Genomic DNA, 21,173 nt, shown 5'->3' with positions numbered 1-21,173 from the left:
TATACGGGTGAGGTGAACATTACAATCATGTTTTCCTTGATAAGGTAGTGTTAAAACAAACGAAGAGGTCCCTCCTTCCCCCCTTTTTTCTCTTTGCCGCCCAAGGTCTTTGATTGAACTGATCTCTATGCAAATGCTTCTTTTTCAATATGTCCCCATTTTCATAAAGACAGCAGAAGGGAAGATGCAGCAGCTCTCACCTCGTCTTCAGATGGAGAGATAGCATTGGGGTGATACCCATCTCTGCAGACAGATTGTTTTTGCATCGAAGCGCTGCATGAAAAGCAATAAAGCGCCTCTACAAGCCGATGTAATTACATCCTCGCCAAACAAAACTCTCTATTAAAACAATGGGACCGATATAGGCATCATGCTTTGTGCCACAAGGTGACATCGAATCAGAATGAAACCATTATGTTTTAACTGGCAAGTGTGCATGAGGCCAATATAATGCGCCTCACATATCAGCGCTGTGATGGAGGCGGATGTGAGCGAGTTGAATGTCCCATTCTTTCGGCAGCTTTGTGCTGCTTTTGATGTGGAGCGATGTGTGTGTGTGTGTGTGTGTGCACTGGTGCTTTTCTACCTTCTCGTGGATCTCCTGTGTGGACTGGGCGTCACAGAAGGCAACGGTGGCCAAGTCTTTTAAGATGGGCATCTCCACGGTGCAATCGCGCCCATCCAGCAGCGCCACCAGCGGGCGCGGGTGCATTGGCCCGTTCATGATTTGGGGCCGAATACCTGAAGAGACAGAGGAGATTACTTGTGACAAGAGTTTACCGAGTGTGTATCGTTTTGTTGCAAAAGCAACGATAAGGACGAGTTTCATGCTGTGATTGCATTTATGTCACGGTCAAATGATTTATTAAAAAAAAAAAGTCATTAAAACTAAGTAAAAAAAATGATGTTAGGGTTTCCAGATTCCAAATCAAACAGTGAACATATAATTTTCTTCCCTTATGATACAAATCGCAGCCTCCACTTCACCGGAAAAGACTCCAGTGCTGTTTTATCTCCTGTCTCCCTCTGCTTCAGCGATATCAATAAGCTGCAGCTATTTTACTCATAGTAGAAAATTTGAGATGTGAATGACACATAAATACAGCTAGCGGGCTGATATGCTAATTAGCCATTTGCTAATTATCCTGCACTGGATTATGCTGTGCCGGCGTCACAAAACAACAAAGAGCAGAACTGAAGTACTTTATTTAAAAATTACTTTTATTTAAAATATTTAAAAAAAACAAAAAAAACTACATAGATCAATAAAAATAAAAAAAAAGACATATAAATTTAACCATTCTTATACTTTAGATTGGATTGGGACAACCCAAAATCTCAACACTAATATAGAGAACCTTTAATTCGATGATAATTGCTCAGTTTCCGTATTGTAGTGTAACTTGCTCTGAGGCTTTCTTTTGCATGCAACGGACCCAGAATACTAACATCAGCCGAATGTTTCTGTGGCCAAACTGTGACATCAGCTTTTAAAAATCATATCTGACTTTAATTCATCCCACTATAACCAAATATTAAAATATTTGCTAACCGTATGCAAGGAAATACACATTTCTGATCAGCTTCAATATAAAACGTTTAGATTTCATTGTTACCAACATAGTGAAGGACAAAAACTTCTCTTTACGGCTCTAAAAGTTGACACATGCTGCATGATTATGTTAATCTTCATGTACTTTAATTAATTAACAACTACTCATTGTAACAATTGCAAATGTACACTCTCTTGCAACCTGGATTCAATTTATCCCACCTTTTCTCAAACAACAAAATGCTCAGATAGCAATTACCCACTGTGTGTCCGTATGCGCGACCGAACCGACTGGAATGAAGCAGGAAGCTGGGCTTTCTCTGAACTAACAAGCTTTGCTCAATAAATCAATGCACCTACTCAAGACTGGATTAGACTTACAGAAGCACTGTCAGCCAAACACCTGCATCACACACAGACTCTCACGCGCAAAGACATATTCTGCAGATAAGGACGTATTATTTACTGTATGCACTCGGTCGCACAAGGAGGAAGACATATTCCCCTGTGCATCAGTGTGACAACAACATACTGACAAAGACATGTATGCCTTAGTTCAGCAGGGAGGGTCTTCTGCTTGCTTGTAGAGCAGAGGGAGGCAAAAAAGAAAAAAAGAAAAAACTGCAAACCTGCACGCTCAGAAATGAGTTCGCCGCTGCGCCGCCTCAAAAGAGCAATGCATCATTGAAATGGAGCGTTAGAGAAAAAGGCTACAAGCCTAAAACGAAACCTGCAGCCGATCTACGTCTGCACTACGCCACGTTCGACAAAGCGCCCCGTGTTCCGTGTCTGGTCGAGTCTCTGCTCGCCTCTTTTTCTCACTTAAGAGTGAAGAGCGCTGAGTGGAGCCCAGCTCCCTGGTGTGTCGACCTTCTCGCTGAAGAGGACGTGTCGCGCTGAGAAGACAGACAATTACCAGCCCTGATTCGTATAATGTTAACAAGTGAAGAGCATTAATATTCATGCGCTTTCTCAGCTGCTTAGAAGTCAGCCTGTGAATGGACGGACCTCAGTGGGAAAGCAACCTATTCCCCACGGAGTACCAGCCCACCCTCTCCAGGTCATGATTATTACTCATAATTAGCACCTATGGATCCGTCTAAGTTGACAAAACAGAGTATAAGTCAGTACACAGGAGACCTACGAGCCTAAGGTCTCCTTCATGACATCATCCATCTTATCTCATGCTTTGCTGCCAGGAAGTGCATCTGGATACCTCACTCTGAGCATGTGCAAGCCTTACGTGCATCTGTGTTCTCTTAAAGTTATCCTGAAGATTACAGTGACGTCAGAGCGAAATGGTCCCGATAAGGAGCGGGGCGGAGAACAGGAAAGCAGAAGAGATGTGGAGGAAGGCTCATTAGGTCCATGCATGCTGGGATTACGTCACAGGAGGCTGATTAGGACAGATGAAGGTGAGATTAGGAGATTTGAGACTGAGAGTTGTAGGTAGGTTGTTGCAAAGCAGGAAAAATAAACAGAACGTAAAAAGCAAGAGTGCAAATTAAGATGTAAAATGACTCAGTGATGATTGTTAGCCTAAAGAGCTCCCAGGAGACGTTCCGGAGAAGGTGAGGAAGAGGATGAAGGAAGACAAAATGAGGACAGAAACGACAAGAGAGACGCTGACCCAGCTGTCAGAACGTGAGCAGTCCAGAAGTGGAGCCTCCTCGTTCAGGCTGGTGGGGGGAGTGGAGGTGTCATCTCCTTCCTGTTGTTGTCATGGTGATCACTTAACAGGCTGCGGCCGCCACTTTTAATGCGCTATATTTTTGGCACCGCGGGCGTGTGGCGAGCGTCGAGATCCGTCGCGTAAAAGGGTGGAGACGTCTCCTGTTCACCCCGCAGCCCACCGTCAACCGCCGCTTGTGGCTTTCTACCCGTTTATCACGGCTCTCGTTCAAAACAAGTGTCATAAGAGCGCAGAAAGGTGAGGGCATAGCAACCTGGCTGTCTGCGCCACATCTGCAAGTGACAGCTTGTTAAATATTAATGGAGGCAGCTGGTGAAGACCTCGCAGCAACAGACGAGTCATATACTTATAAACTGAAAACATTTCTGAGTGAACGGGGCAAATGAATCTTCTTAAATACAACAGCAATGCACTGATCAGTTATGTTAAGAACCCCGACACATAAAATGTGGATTTGCATGAGCTGTTACTTGACATGATGCCATCCAGATTCTTAGGTTAAGGGTGGAAAAAGACTGGACACTTGTAACAACTCTTCTGGTAAGCAACAGAACTTGCAGCATTTTTCAAGGAGTGTCATAGTTCTTATTTGGGAGGTTTTTATCCATCATGCCTGCAAAAAACAAAAAACAAAAAAACAAAAAAAAAAAAAAAAAACCCTGTAGGCACTAAATTTCTTGTGAGTGCAGGGGAAAAAAACTTCAGTGTGCACCTCAAAAGTGTGTCTAGGATAACTGTTCCAATGCAGCAACAATACTCAAATTGGATTCAGAAAAACCCACAGCATGATGGCTCTACTATCGTGCTCAGCAGTTAGAGCGCGCTGCTTTTTCTCTGTGCATGTCTGTAGTCACTGACAGGGCTTGAATCCTAAGTGCACCGAGTCAGTTCAGATATCATCTGTAGACTTCCTGATGCTAAATGATGTGGTGAGGATACAGAAAAGGTTTTCTGTTGGATGAATTGCGGCTGCAACGTAAAACAAAATTGCAGCACCTCTCCAAAGCTAAACCTTCCAAAAACTTTTGCATAACAAGCTTCGGGAAACAGTGACTAAAAAAATAGCCTGCTTTCTGGGCATCGCTTACCTTAATGTTGTGAGTGTAAGGAACCGGAGGACAATGAGGAGCTCTATGGCTCTTGGATGTTGAGAAAAGGTTGAGGGATTCAGAGCTTTTATGAAGCTTTAAATGTCAGTCAGAGAGCTCAGATTTTGCTAAGTCCCCAAACTTTTGTATGGCACTTCTCCCCTTTATTAAAAGATCCAAAACATCTTTCCTTCATAACTGAAGAAAAAACAACTCTGCAACTTTAACTTCACACTGTGACGATTAGATCACAGAAATGTTGAGCAAAGTTGCCTAATTTGTTTTGCAATAAACAAGGTGAGTCTCTGGCTGGGCTTCTTTGCACACATTTTATTTGGTAAATCTACAATAAAACTGAAGCAACAAGGCAAGCAGAAACACAGCAGAGCTGATTAATCCCAGCATTTCAAGCCTCATTCACATTTACAATGATTTAATTTAGAGGTAACTGAAGAAAAATTGATTAAAGCGATCTCCGACTAACGAGAAAAAAGTCACAGTTGCTATAATCTAAGCAGTACACGCTTGTATCTAACAGTTATAGACAGCAGTGGGTGTGCAGGTGAGAGGACCTGTAGTTAAAGCGGTAGGGGAGAAGAGATGTTGGCAGGCTGCATCAAACCCTCAGGCACAGGTTAGATTGGCTGAACTCCATGAATCATCCACTGGATTTCTCTGTGTCTCTCTGACCTTTCAGTCTCTTACTCTTTGCATCTCCCTCTCACAGACTCTCCCCCTGTTCCGTTTTACAGTATCATCTGCTGTGTTGTATTTTCACGGACATCTCTCTCTGTGTGATAGCATCTTGTGACAGCTCCTCTCTTCTGTCGACATCTGGCTCTGTTTGCTCACTGTGCATCAAAGTCCTTTATCTCCCTTTTCACATAAATCCCCCACTCCCCTCCCCTCCCGACCTCAGCTATCATTCCTCAGCTGTCTTTTAGTAATCTGCACTCCTCCTTTCTCTGTCATTTCTTTTCCTCGACTGTCATTCCTTCTCTTCCTCTCCTATTATTTTCCTCTCTTTTTTTTTTTTTTTTACGCCGCTCCATCTTTCCACAAGCTCGGGCGTATATTTGTGTGTGTGTGCGCGTCTCCTCCTGTGTGACAGACTGATTTTCACTCTGCTGATTTTGATGGAGAGGAGATGATGTATTCAGGCAGGGGAAGCAGGGAGGTGACAGCCAACACTCCCCTTGTGGTAAACTGACAGCATGTATATCAAACCAGTCTCAGCCTGAATCACTGGGTCTGTCAGCTTCACAACACCACCACACGCGTGTCTGATAAGTGATGCATTCATGACACCCTTATCAGCACCTGTCCTCTCTGCGCCGATACTTGACAGCGTGCCTGTGGTTTGTGCTTTGAAATTAGTCTGTAATTATGTAGAAAGAATTTCACGTGTTACATGCATAGATTTCAAATGTCATTTAATTTAAGCGTGTGTGTGTGTGGGGGGGGGGGGACACGACCAAAACATGAGAAGATGGAAGTGATAGCCGTGCAATTTGTGACATGCTGGTCAAAAATATACAAACATGTAGATCCAAGGTTTCAAAAACATGTCATTACTAGGTGTAGAGTATTAGTTATCTAAAGATTACGTCATTTAAATCATGTGAGGTGCTGAATATTTTTGCATCACCCGCAGCAGAGCTTCATGTATGCAAAGCTGCATGTTATAGCATTCTGTGGCCACCTGGGGGCAGTAACAGGAATATGGGGAATGATTTTAGTTGTTAGCTTCTCTAGCTTGTGTTGAAGTTTTGGCTTTGCTCTAGAAAACAAAAAAATTGGATAATAATCTTCATGTTTAAAATGAAAGAGAACCATATTTATTTCTTTAATCAACCCTAGTTGGCTTTACCTAGCTTAAGCCAGCTAGTACCCAATCAACATTCATGCAACAGGTATTATCACTTCAGCTAGGTATAGATTGTTAAGGTTTAGAAAGACTTCACATTTGTGTGTGTGGGCTAAAACAATGGGGCATCTGTGGCGGCGTGGGGGGGGGGGGTGAAAGTAATACCTCTGTATAAGTATAATATGCTTTTAATACAATAATTAGAAGCAGCTGCAGTTTACACAGCGACCAGGAGGTGGTGCACACGAGCACACGACAGCATGCTAATTACAACGACTGAAATCTCTCTGTTCACAATGTAAATGGGTTTAAATAAATGTCCAAACTACAATTCTGTCTGAACTTTGACCGATCCTTACTTTTGCGGATGGATGACTCTAACAGACTGTTAAATAAGTTCTAAGGTCTGTGACCAACCCCCCCCCCCCCTCCAGCCTGAGCCATCTGACCCACATTTGGCTACTTTTTTTGCATTAAGAGCAAGAAACTGTTTTAAAATCACAATTTTTGGTTCAATTTCATTAATGTTTCCAGACACAACGTTGCCACAGTATTTAAGAGAGACAATTGCATCTCTCATACATTTTTACATGACATTACTTACATTTTACTTTCTCTTTTTACATCTTAGTCAATCTGACTGAAATCAAATGACAAATATGTGGATTTTTTTAAAAACCATTTTTCATGTCTGATGATCAAAGAGAAAGAAATGTAAGAACTAAGAAGAATCTACAGTCATTGTGAATCTATAAACAGCTCAGACAGAGAACTATGTCATCTTTTTTCATGACACTGGGATAAAATACAGTCTCTCCTGAAAAGAACATTCCCGTTCCCTGCTGCAGAAGTTTAAGGTTAAGTTAATTAACTTCTTTGTATACTTTTTGGTGTCTTGTTTAATCTACGGAAGCACACCATATTTTGTCAGAACATTATGTGTATGAAGCTTTGCTATCGTGTGAGAACCACTTATCCCTGCAGTCTCCGCTTTCTCTTTGTACTAAAAGATCATTGTCTGCCATTAGGTAGATTTCTTTCTTCAGATTTGTTTACCATCCATCTCTGTTGGGATATTAAACTCTCCGGATGCTTACAAACTCACGAAGATTTGCGAGCTTTTACTGCCACTGCGACAAACGTTCGGCTGGCTCTTGTTTAAAACAGTGTTGTAACACCTTGTCAGACGCAACAAGCAGGAATAGAACAGCAGTTTTCAGCAGGCCTGCCTCGCTCTCTGCAGGCGGCCGTGCTGTTGCCGGCCACCTCGCCACAAACTCCCAGAAACCCAAACTGCACCATAAATCAAGCAGAGGCAAAAAGGAGGACATTCTCAAGATGGTGCATCAAATGTTAACGGGCTCTGTGGAGTTTTGGGAGTCATGTCAGAACCACGGGAGACAGAGTGCTCTTAATTTCTCTCCTCTGTTAATTAATCCCCCTCATTTCCCTTCATTCCTCCTTCTTGTCGCTTCCTCTGCTTGTTGCAAAACTGTTGCCAGGCTGCTAATGTGTGTGTTTCTTTATGAGATGATTGTGTATGAGTTCATTTTCACTAAGGGAGGCAGATGCAGTTGTGGGTTTACCTGCCAAAGGAACACCTAACACACATTCACGCATGCACACAACCCCTGCTGCATCTGTGTAATGATATACTCTGCAACTAATGATTTTCCTCAATGGTGATTAGTCTTCAAATGATTTTTTTTCCCCCCTTCCTTCCCAAAATTAATTACTTTCACAAGCTACAAGATGTCAAAAATAGAAACAAATTGACACTCCAACAAAGTAATCAGAGCTAAAAGTGATGTTTGCTTATTTAATACGATAAATATTGAGATGAACAATCTTCTTTTCATTCATTGAGCCATTAAATAATTGTTCATTACTCGTCCATACCAGCCACATCACGCTGATCATATTTTACAGTCAAATAAATATGACTTTAAATCTTGCAAGTGAATACAAGAAAAGCAGAAATCGCAAAAAGATTCATTATATGGGCTTGAAGATTTAAAAAATGGGTGCTGGAAATATATTTAAATAAATATATCGATACCACATATTTTAAATGTATAATGACACTAAAATCTTTTCAAATCCATGTAAGAAATTGTGGTGACCTCGGTTAGCAGCCTGAAAATAGAACGTTTTACTCAATTAGAGAGGACACCGATTGAGAACTGGGTCACAAAGAAAATAATTTTGGAAAAACTAGGCCTGCTGTGAAAAGGCTTAAAACCACTTTGTGCAGACAAGAATGTGTAAGATCAGCCTTTTCCGTCTTTATTTCACTCAAATCTTGCTGCTCGGTGCTTTAATTCTAATCATTCCTGTAGAAGATTAATTCTGCCCAGGCTGGAGGCTGTGGTTCCTCAGCCAGCAACACTTAGTCAGAGTCTGGCAGCAGGATATAGCAGCGCAGCGATGGGAGATGAAGCCAGAGTTTCCATTATGTGGTGGAGAGAGCGGGGAGTCTCTTCCTACCACTGGCCTCTGCCGCTGGTGTTAAGTTGCCTCCGATGAGGGAGGAGGGTGGTGGTGGTGGGGCAGGGAGTGAAGCGGGGACTGGAGGAAGGGGGTGGGGGGAAATGAGAAATGTGATGTGGTCAAAAGTGGAGGAAAGAAAATGAAAAGAGGACAGGAGAGAAGATAAGAGCAACAGAAATGTGGTAATAGGAGACCAGACAAGCCACTCCAACACACTATCATCATCTGCTGCCAACGGTTACCTAGCAACCAACAAGCTGCTTTTTGCAGGTGGCTGTGTCTTCACAACACTGTGTGCTGTCGCTGCTGACCGCCAACAGTTAACGGCGATTTACTGCGAGGACCGCTGTGATGAAACCCAAACCTAACCTCGGGTTCACGCTGACGAACAAGAGGAGGCCGGGTCATGCTCAAACCGCCTCCATCTTGTATGCAAAAGTTTTTTTTGTAGATTTTTTAGCTTTGTAAGGTTTTAACCATTCAGCAAGTAGTTACCGTTTAGAAAAATGGAAACATCATGAGCAAACACCGCTTTGAGGTCTGGTTTCCCTTTGATTCCGTTTAGGATTAAAAACTAAATTCAAGCTCATTCTTTGTGTTCAAGTCACGTTATCAAGATGTCTAGATTCTTTTTTTTTTATTTGCCAAAACAGATCTATAAAAACATTCAGGTAATATAAACAGATTTTGTGCCCTTTTTTTTGGCCTGCAGATATACCAAAATTAACAGGCAAATGCATCAGCTGCTGCTTACTAAAGACATTTTTCCCAATAATTTGGCTTAAAAATTAGTAGGCTGTTATCTGGCTAATGTGCTTATTTAATTTCTACTTGAGCAATGAGAGGGGGAAAAAAAAAAGTCTGACATCACCTTTCATCTACACCTAAACTGTGATTTTACTGGTCGGTAAGAACGACTTTCTCAGCCTTAATGTCATTGCCAAAGATCTTGACTTTTTGAGCTCAAAGCCAAAAGTCAGAGAGAAACAAGTTTGGCAGATTAATCGGGAAGATGATTCTACGCTATTTGGGAATTGATTATCACATAAGTGTTCTCGTTCGACCAAGCTGTGAAAGCAAGCTGAGATGTGCACGAAAACATGCGTACAACGGGAACCTGACACCTACTGAATAAGACTGGACAGAGAATGTTGGCGAAGTTCCAGCAGCTGGACTGTGGGGGTAATGCAGAAGCTTGGTATAATGCACAGACGTGCCATTAAGTCAAACAACACTTTGTTTTTCCTCGCTGCACTTCCCTTCCATTTCAGATGGCACTCTGCCAGAGTGAGTAGTCTACTTCTGCTGCACTGGGGTTGAATTACTCGCTTAATACGTTGCCGATTCCAACACCCACACACAAACCCTTCATCAGCCTGTGACAGTGCGAGGTCACTGTGGGAGTTGTATGGGCTGAAGAGAAGGGGGTGAAGCGGGCGAGGAGGGCGGGTGTAAGCACCCTTTGTTGGCAGCCTCCTCCCTGCCCTTCCCTCCCTTCACTTCCCTAAAAGAAGCACACAAAGGCCACTTGTCCTGGCGCTGCCAGTGCCCCACCCCTGTCACCACCCGGCAGCCTGCCACACCAATCCATCCCCTGCCAAGAAAATGAGCGCACACATGTTTTAAATGGTACCCTCTGTGAGCACTGGCAAGCCGGGGCCCACATTCTAGCACGGGACAAAAGCGGGTGTCAACAGCTTCCATGGCACAACCGCACTGGACCTCCCTGTTCCCCCCCTCCCCTCTTTTCTTCTTCTCTTCTCTTATTCTTTGGTGTTGCCCCGAACTACAGAGCACACAAAAACCACAGAGGAAGTGAAACCAACTGAGCCCGGTGTAGCAACATGAGACAGGCAGACCCTGAAATGACAACACTGGGCTACTAACCTTACTGGTCACAACACACACACACACACACACACAAATCTCACCTCCTCTTATTCACAACACCACCCCCTCCCCACCAATCCACCTACTTCCCTCCCACCTCCCCTCATGCCAGACTTTATTAGACATCCAGAAAAGAAAACAGGAAACATGCTGCTTGCCTGGAAAATGTTGCCTCCACATTCTTAAAGGCTTAAAGACGGCACATCGCAGTGAAAAGCAGGGGCCGACCGAGGCGAGTAGGGGTCCAAGGTGGGGGGTGGGGGGGTGGCGGGGGAGAAAAAAAATAAAAGGAAGGAATGAGGAAGACCCTCTGCAATAATCCAAGGAGGGTATCCCCCCTTCTTCTCGCTTCCTCCTCCTCCTCCTCCTCTGCTGCTTTACCCCCCCCTCCCCCCCCCACCCTCCCCCTTGAGTTGCTCTTCTTGGTCGGTTGGTGAAGGCTTTCGCGATGCGAGCTCACACTAAGCCCCCCGGCTGCATCATCTTTTTAGTCCATGCCTTTCAGGGCTCAGCACCACACAGCCGCGGCGTCCTTATGCACACACTCACTCTCACACACACACACACACACAAACCCAAGGAGGATGGTGTGCCGGTGATCGGATAGTGGTGGGCTAAAGAAGGAGGAGGAGGTGGGAGGGGGGGTTGAGCTTTTGTCCTTATTAAAAAAAAAAAAAAAAAAAAAAATCTTCCAAGAAAAAAAAAAAAGCTGTGGTCGGGAAACGCGATAGCTGGAAACTCTCTACGCCGCTTCCTCTGCTGTCAGCTGCGCAACATCTCTGCGTCCTCTCGCTTTTTTCCTTTTTTTTCCCCCTCTCCTCGCTCTTTCCTCCTGCCTTTGTCTTAGCTGCTAATAAAACCAGAGGCAGCAGAGAAAAAGGTTCTGCCGAAGAGGAAATAAGGAAGGGGGGCGGAGAAAAAAAAAAGAAAGAAAAAGAAATCCTATCTAAATCAAAAGTGCCAGCTTGAACATGCGGCGCCGTGCTCTCTGGGCTCGCGCAATTTACTCCCCGGTTGCGATCACTTCATAGGATCTGCACACAGAACACACTCCAGCACAATCCCTCCTCCCTTTTTTTCCCTCCTCCTCCTGCTTCTTCTCCCCCCCCCCCCTTTTTTTTTTTTTAAAAAATGTTTTATTTCTGATGTGGACTCCTCAGTGTTTGGAAAAACGCCCACCCCCCCCCCCCCCCCCCTCCTCCTTCCATTAACACAAAAACACTCTATTGCCTCACCTCCCCATACTTCCAAATTATTCTGTTTCCTCCACTCTTATTCCCACTTTCATGTGCATCTAAACACCCCTTCTAGCCTCCTCAACACACACAACAACCCATACCTTACCCTGGCAGTTTTCGGGTGAACGGAAAGAGACTGGAGTAATGACATCCACCCTCTACTCTCCTCCCTCCCACTGAAAGCACACACACACACATACACACACACACACACGTGCGCGCACTGTAAACCACGAGAACAATGCAACATTCAACCGGCTCCAGTAATAACATTACAGCTGTGGAGTTGGCTGTTTTTTTGCACCATCAGGGAAGTCATCAGAGCCGAGTGTGTTAAGTTCACAGTTTGGTCCCTGGAGGGAAGCGGATGGAAGGGGGGGTGGGGACCACTGACACATCGCTGTGCTGAATGACTGCGAGGACGAGCGGCTGAAAACACCAGTTTTTTTTTTTTTTAAAAAAAGCAGCCAGAGCCTCCCTGCAAGTCTGCAGCAAGTCCAGGGCACAGCGACACACACACACACACACACACACACACTTCATCGGCAGCATGACAAGCGCGACCAACATACAAAGAGCCTGCACGGTCACACGCCACAAGCGATTATCAGTGACAGTAAAGTGGAAAGGTGGAACAGTCCGTGCAGTTTTCTGCTTGCAGGATAGGTGGAAGCGTTTATCCCGGTGTGAAGTCACTCGTGGAAAACAACAATGTGTATTCACCTCACACGCGTTCATAAGTGTGTGTGTGTGTGTGTGTGACGACTTTCATGGCTGTTTTTTCTCAGCATTGAGAGCCCACCAAGCCAAGACGCGGCATGTCATCCGAGCCGCCGTCTGCAGCAGTGACACATCTGAGGGAGTGTGACCATCAAAGGCAACAGCAGCTAACTTCCTGCCAGCCGGCCAGGCGCACTTACACACACATTTTTGATGGAGTGTGGGGATATGGTTGCCCCCTCTGATCTTTCTGTCTTCAATAACATTAGAGAAAGTGCAGAGGAGCGGGGAGGGGGGAAATGGGAGATGACTGACAGCAATATGTTAATTTGGGACCGAGGCAGATCACAGTTTTCCAAAAGACACAGATCCATTCTGGGAGGTTTGGGATATTTAAAGAGGACAAGAAGGGGTAGGTGGTATCAGAACATTGCAGATTTGTGTGAAAGGCCATGCACAACGCTAACTAACCCAAAGTATGTCAAATAGCATGAAGCTTCAAAGTAAACAGAATATCTAATGCAGCTTTTTTTTTCTTTGAAATTCAGACCATCAGAAACATTCTTTGTAGTAAACAAACAAAATAGAAAAGCAGAAGCTGAATGCCCCTCCATGACTGTCAGTTTCCTCTAAATGTCTGTGAAGCCGCTTCGGTGAAATACAAACCTTCAGGAATTCTGCAGGTTTAGCTGATGAGTGTGGTGGTTCTGCTACAGTTAAAATAAACAGATGATCTGCATATCAATGTCGACGATCCTCAGGAAGGGTTACACGGGAGAGCATACTGGGTACAGTTACATGGTGTTTTTTAATTTGTAATTAATAATTCAGAATGAAATCATTCAGAATTAACGTATTCTCCTATGTGTTTACATGAAAATAATAATTCCAAATGAAGGTTTACATGAAACACGTCCTCACTTAATTCCTCTTTAGAGCGGTGGGTTGGGAAGGGTTCTGATTGGACAGAGGGTGCCGTGACGTATGATGTGTACCGGAAATAAACATTTAGTTGGCTCCCTGCTTCTCGTCATTTCAGTTGTAACTTGTAAAAACTACATAATAACTACCAGTTTTGCTGCTATTTTTATGATAAATGTGAAGAACCAGCTCAACACGAGCATACTACTTCACTTTTTGCAGCAACTGAGAAGAAGAAGAAAGATCGACCACCGAACACAGGAGGCAAAACAACGCGCGTCATCGGGACAGGACAAGGTAAGGAGCATGTGCAGAACGACCAGAATTATCTTAGAGCGGAATAAAGGTTTACACGACAGAGGAATTAAATAGATCAGAAACAAAATGCGAATAAACCAGACACATCGGAATTAAGTTTAATTCCGTGTAGAAATTAGCACTAAGAATTAAGTGTTTACATGGTTGTTTTTAATCAGTTTGAAGCTGAATTAACTTTTATTCGGTTTTAAACAGGAATTAAAACTCCCATGTAAACGCACAAACTGTTGCGTACGTTTCCGAACCGTAGCTACAATAATGTTTTTGAACCTTTTGCCGGTGCTCTTGCACTCCTGTTGTTCTTATTATTGTTTTTCTCACTTTGTCTTCTAGTTGCTCCCAATGATTGACGGGTTTGTTTTACATTGTTAGTTTTCTCTACAGTTGTAGCTGCAGGGGTTTTTTTTTGTGTTGGTTTTACAGCTGTTACTCCTTTCCTTTTTCAATTCTGCCTCCTTTTTTTTCCATCTTCTTATTTCGGCTCACTCTCTCACATCCCTTATGTCTATTAGTCAGGTTTAACATTAAAACGCAACTTAGAATCCAAAATGACGAACAATATATGCGTTTGTTCAGCAGCCAGTTTATCGATCTGTTTACATGGTTTCAGATTGTGGTCTGTTTGTAATTTGGGAGGTGCTGACCAGTTGTGTTTGTGGTTGTTTTTCAGTTTGCAGGTAAGTAAACAGTCCATGCTGAGGACAGAAGAGGCAAAAACCAGCCAAAATGCCCATCTTAAGAAAACAATCTTCTGGTTTTTATTACAAATCTCACTTGTGGACGCTAAAGGTTTTGTTTTGTTCCATATGTTTTTTTCTTCATGTATCCTTTCAGCTTTGGTCGTAAAGTTGGTTCTGGTTTAGGTCTCAATGCAGAATGTAGGGATCTAAACCCATGTCAAAGTTAAAATGAAGTGAATTTGAATTGCACATTCGCTATTTGAACAGACAAGACAGGGTAACTGGAAGGCCGTGTAAACAAACAGCTACATGTTCCTGAATCCAGCACTTGACAAACATGTAGTTAGATGGTTGGAAAAATCCACAAAACACTAATGAGAACAGACTGGCACAGTAGGCCAACTTTCCACAAATAAATGGCTGCTTTCTCAAAACAAGGACAGCCAGACCTGGGTCAAAACCAGAACTGATTCTGCATCTGCTGGTTCATCAAATGCTGCCTCATCATGAGCAATTCTCAATAGACATTTAAGACTAAATATTAGAGAATGAATAAAGATGTGTGGCGTTCAGAACACTCCAGTCCACTAGCTGGCAGTGATGCACCTCTAAACTGGTTGAAAACACCAAGAAATCCCAAAAGGGAGAAAGATAGATAATTGAAATAAAGAAATATAATAACCTGCCAGCAGACTGAGGAAGGAAACTTATGGGAGAAAGATTGTAACCACAGAGAGATACTACAATGGCACAGAGAATAAAACGCAGCGGTTCCACTACATCAGTGACATGGAAGCAGTTTGGATTCAGTACAAATGATGAAAAACAGGTTCATAGAATGATTTAAAAACATTGTATTATGTGTAAAAAATAAAACACAACTGATTTGTTTGATTACCTGTAAAGGTATCATCCCAGGAACCACACAGAAAGCATGAACTTAAATAAAAAATGTTGTTGTTCTTCCAGTTCCTGTATTTTGTAAGCTTTAATTTGTTTTCCTGTTGCTTCTGGGCCAGGTCATCATAACAAATGAGATTTGGTTCTCAGTTGGCTTATCTGTTTAAATAAAGGTTAGATTATAAATTATCACGGCTGATGTGACTTGAGTTCTTGCAGTCAGATAGAAAAGCATCATTTCATCATCTGCAGCTGCCATGGAACGCACTGAAAACAAACCATTTAAACATTTAATGCTCTGTTTTAGCATCTCATTGGTTTTATGATGCAATGCGATCTTCTAACTTGAAACGGAAAGCATTAACTAATTCTTTGTTGAAATCAAGATTAAGAGTGATCAAAATAGAAAAAACTGCTTTATAATGACTACACACACACACACACACACACACACACACACACACACACACACACACACACACACACACATATATATATGTGTATTTATATATATATATATATATATATATATATATATATATATATATATATATATATATATATATATATATATATATACACACATACACATATATAGACAGACAGACAGATAGATAGACAGATAGATATAATTTTCTTTGGCCATATTGTACAGCCTCAGTCTCAGCTAGAAATTTATTATTCATATTTGCTATAAAAAAAAAAATAAAAAAAAAAAAAGCACCTTTTCTTTATTCTTTACATGTTTTACAGGTTTTTTAATACCCAGCCTCAACAAACCTACAAATACAGGTTGTGTTATCGTGCCTCAGTTCCTTCAGTTTCCTTTTCCAAACATGAGAATACATTTATTCTTCAAATTTGGAGCTCAGACTCCAATTTCCCTCCAGCTGCATGCCTTCTTTTAGCCCTGACCCTTGGCATAGTGAAACATCAAGAGCAGCGGTTACGCTCTGCAAGACCCAACAAATGGCCCGAGCCTCCTTGCAGTCCGTGTGGATTTACCATTGAGAAGAAGCCTTCTTCTTCAACCAGCCTAATTACACTGTATGCGCCCTTTTCCTGTAAGTGCTGGAACTTGGCTGCAGAGAGGAAGCTGGATGTAGAGGCCTGTTAAATCCTCCTAAAGCACTTAAAGGGATTTTAAGAAAGCAAGTGGTAGAGAGTGCCAACCTGCCGCTTAGAGACGAGGCCTCCGCTCACCACATTATGACCGGAGGTTCAGGGGTTCATTGCAGATGCTGGACTTGGGTCAAAAGGGGGATCAACTCAGTAACAGTTGTACCCAAGAGAATACCCCCTGGCATGCTTTTCCAGCCATTTTTTCTTACTTTCTTTCATAACTCCACAGTGTAATATCTCACTACTATTTTGTTTGTTTTATAATTTCACACTCTTGACATTCAGAGTGCAGCAGAATCTGATTTCATGTTTATTTCAGCGTAAATCTGGGTGGATTTCAGGGGTTACCGTGTAGCTACAAGCACTTAAGTTCCTCTAAAGTACCAGCAGACTATTCCTCAGCATCTGTCCACAGACTGTTACCTCATAGCAGTCTGCAAGTGACAGTTTAGCATTTATTTTCACCATCTTGCTCCATTTACAGCCATAATGACTGTACAAAAATAAGTATTTTTGAGGTCTAATAAACACCACACCAAAGGCATCTGAGGGGGAAGGGCCACAGATTAAGTCTGCAGAAGCTAATTTGTGGCAGGAATGTGTTGTGACCTCAGTCTGAACCGACTAGAACCCATATTCTGCAAGTCTATATAACTCCAGAAAAATTAGGTGTGTTTTGCTATGCCCTTCTGGCAACTCAGCCCATTTTACACCTAATGCATAAAGAATGAATAATGTAGCATCATTCTTAGCAAAAGATCCCCCCCCCCCCCCCCCTCTGCTCACTCAGCAACTTTGATTAAAAAAAAACTGTAACTCAGATTTTTTTTTTTTTTTTTAAATGCAGGACTGTTACCCTTCAAGCATGCACATGCAATCACTGTGCAACACTGACACACTGGTAAATTCTTCTCACAAAGGGCAAAATGATGACTAGATAAATCGTTTTAGCTGCGCATGTGTAATTTCTTTTCAGTAAATATTTATTGAAGCTCAGGTCCATCTACTGAAAAGTACCTGCCGTGGTGGTAGTAGCAGCCAGGGTAAATACCACCCCATAGGCATGTATGCAGACACACACACACACACACACACACACACACACACACAAAAGACCCCCCCCCCCCTTCCTCACAGAAGCAGCACAGATAACAAACCTAAGTCAACACTGCCTCTCTGCTTTTGTTTTCTCCGACTCTCCTTTTTTTCTTCTCCACCCACGTCTCGGTCCCTGCGGAACTGCAAGGACTGGGGCTGAAAAGAAGTAGGGATGAGGGATAGAGATAGTGAAAGAGAAACTGAGAGAACGAGAGGAGGGATAAATTACAGCATGGGAATGCAAATGAGTGGATTTTATTTGGGGGTAGCCAAGGAGGGCAGGCAGGCTTTATCTTCCAGGCAGGAACAGCCCCCCTGTGGCCTCTGGATCAGTTGTAGAGAGAGCGAAGAAAGAAAAGCGAACATTTTCACTTTGCCTTTTTTACTTGGGGAGGAATTAAAATAAAAAAAAGGAAAAAAAAAAGAAGAGAAATATAGCAAATACAAAACCTACAACTCTCAAAGGCTGAGTTATAAAATAATGTGATGTTCTGCTCTGCTTACATGCCACCACCTTCCATTCCCACTCTTCCCATTCATCCTTCCCGCACCTCCTCTTCCTCTGCCAACAGCATAGGCATAGTAAAGTTGCAGAAATACGGGCACACAGCCTGGCCAAACACAGCCCTACCACCAACACCACCTCCTCCTCTCCCCCATTTGGATAAACAGTGAAAGAAAGTGAGGGAACGGGGTGAGGATGGAGGAAGCAGGTTGAGCCAGCTGCAGGTGGGCTCCAGATGCGGTGGCTCTGGGTACAGGCCACTCTAGTGCCATTAAGGGCGACTCGACCCCCCCCCCCCCCGTTTCCCGTTTTTTTTTTTTTTCTTCTATCGCTCCTCCTCTTCTTTCAGTGACAGGAGCCATCTGGCCTGGCAGTGAGTTTGTAGCACACAGTCCCACCCTCCCTAGCGTGGCCTCTGCATGCCACTCAGTGCACAAGTAAAAAGAAAGAAAAAAAAAAAGGGAGAGAGAAATGAAAAAGCGTGCACATACACAAATATACACACAATGCCTCCTGCCCACCCTCTACCCCACAAAAGCTGTCACATGGCTATTAACCCATTGAAGCTGCAGCCCAGCTGTGCTCCATTACGATAAAAACTCTGGGGTCACGGGGTCTTGTCAGCCAGGAGTCAGCCATCAGATACTATGCGGTGTCCACTTACAGCCTTTTAAAGCTCACTTTACTAAAGAGTTACAGCCATTTTCATCATCATACCCCCCCTCTTTCCCTCCATACACCATATACCCATCCTCTGAAAATAAACTCCCACCCACCTGCTCGTCCACCTCCTTCCACCATGGCAGATGATATTTCACACTTCCTCCCGCAACACAGACCTCCTCCCCAGAACCAGCAATACCCAGAAACCTACTGTAACAGGAGTTTACAATTTGGCTAAACAATACGACACCTGAATACAACGGCGATGCTGTCACGCGCAAGTGGATGACATCAGCGGGTGTGTTTCTGCTAAGCTAAAGCGCAATGACCTGTAGTCACAGAGACATTCTCAAACATGCACAAAACACAAATGCAAAGCCTCAAATATCAAATAACTTGACCTGCTCCACTCCCAGGAAAAAAAAATTGCTTTCTTTTCTTCATTTGTCAGTCAATATGCCTTCACCGCTCTCTTAAGAGAAGCTTTGGAAAAGGTTAGCCACTTAAAGCTCTGGGCTGCTTCCTGCAGGAACATTTGGTCTTTGTACAGCTTGGGAATACTCTTAAAAGGATTCCTGGGTAATTGTCTGTGCTGAAGTAGAAACTAGTATTGGAAGAAAATGGACTGTAATGACTGAGCAGAAACAGGGTCGTAGAAACATAATGACCAATGAGAGCAACACAGGGTCAGCGTCGATTGTTTTCTCTCACATAACAAAGAAGTAAAGAAACAAACTAAAAAAAAAAAACAACAACAGTATTTGAATGCAATATGCAAAATAGCTAAATGACCAACTTTGGATTCATTTTTATTTATTTTATTTGTTCATTAAATATATTTTACCCTGCGCGATGGAAGTTCTTTCACAATGCCCAAGTGAAAGATTACAATGTGCCCATGATGTCTGTAAAATGCATGTATGAATAAATAAATAAATAAATAAATGAGAATGAATAAAAAAAAAATCAAATAAATAGAATAAATTTTAATTATTAAATAAATTCCGTTTAAACTATTATATTAATATTTTTTTTAAAAAAAGACAAAAACTAAATGAACTAAAATAAAATAAAATAAAATAAAATAAAATAAAATAAAATAAAATAAAATAAAATAAAATAAAATAAAAATACTTCCATGTTTTTTTCCCCCCTACCAATTCTCATTGCCCATTTTAAATCTCACATGGGATTTGTTCTGAGACACTTTTCTGTGTTTGTTGGCAACTGAGCTGAATGAATGTCAACCAGAAAATTGATCTGCAGCACGAGCTGTGGATCAAACCACAGGACAAAAGACTAGGCAGGAAAACAATGGTGAAACCCAGTGGGTCTCATGGGAAATGAATGACAACCGGTCGATGAGGACGACCGCAAGTGACCAAACGTGCATTCATTCCAGGAAGAAGCCGGCCTTGGGACAAGAAAGGTTTGCTTCTCAACAGCAACCACACACAGCGGGGTAAGTACTTACAGGATGAAAATATCTGCAAGAACAGAGATTACTGTTCCATCTTTATCCCTCTTCTATTTATTTCCTCTCCACCTCAATCCTGCTCTTTATCCTCTCTCGTTTCCCCAGACTCTCCACCCCTACCCTGCTGGCTACAGACCATGAAAAAAGTAAATATGTGCACAAGGTAAAGCAATTGGTTAACCTTTGAAATACCCTGGCAATGAGATCTGCTGCTCTTTACTCTTTTCAGCTGCAAAAAAAAAAAAAAAAAAAAAAAAATTGAAGAAAGAAAAGAAAAAAAAGAGAGAGACACACACAATGTTGGCCACCACTTCAGAGAGGATTTTCAATATCCATGAGCTTTTTCATTTCACACTGATGAATAATTCAGGGTGACCTGCACACTGCTGAGTGAGGGAGGGAGGGAGGAAGGGAGAGGGGGAGGGAGACAAAAAAAAAAGAAGAAGGACTGGGGAGGTGTGCAGAGGTAGTTGTCTGTTTAAGTGGATGCAGCTGTTGCTGTTCAACAAGCACGAAACTGGCCTCCTCCCCAGCTGCTGCATGGAGGGGATAATATACGACAGAGCTGACGACAGATAATTGGGGGAGATTATATCAAAGCGCTGCCATTCTTGGTGTGCTTGCAGGGAGCACTCAACACGGCTACCACGTAAACAAAATAGCTACGGGATGGGGAGACAAGTCCAATATACATGACAATGAAATCTCCCCGAAATAGCCAAATGATTCATCTCACCAATCACAACAAGTCAGCAGATGAGAACAAACACACTGAACATAAACACAGCAAGCCACGTTCCTCGTCTCACCCCGAGCATCTCAAGGTTACCGTTGGGGTTTTAAAGGACACGACTTAGCTGAAGTTCAGACATTGTTACTGGTCATTTCAAGACAATACAGGTTGGCACCAACATGGAGTCATAAATAAGTCCTAAATGAATCACGCTCTCG

General features: G+C 42.7%; 1 protein-coding gene across 1 annotated transcript in view; it reads right to left on the bottom strand.

Annotated features, from left to right (window-relative positions):
* ctbp2l (C-terminal binding protein 2, like) overlaps positions 1 to 21,173 on the bottom strand; it is a 118,058-nt gene that overhangs the window by 18,853 nt on the left and 78,032 nt on the right. Inside the window, 1 exon segment of the mRNA XM_079260494.1 lies at positions 587 to 741. Within this exon segment, the coding sequence (XP_079116620.1) occupies positions 587 to 741 (155 nt within the window).

This window comes from Telmatherina bonti, assembly GCF_933228915.1.
Source record: "Telmatherina bonti genome assembly, chromosome: 21".
In the NCBI taxonomy this organism is placed as follows: Eukaryota; Metazoa; Chordata; class Actinopteri; order Atheriniformes; family Telmatherinidae; genus Telmatherina; species Telmatherina bonti.
The sequence above is the reverse complement of the archived record's forward strand: the minus strand, read 5'-3'. Positions and strand labels throughout refer to the sequence as shown.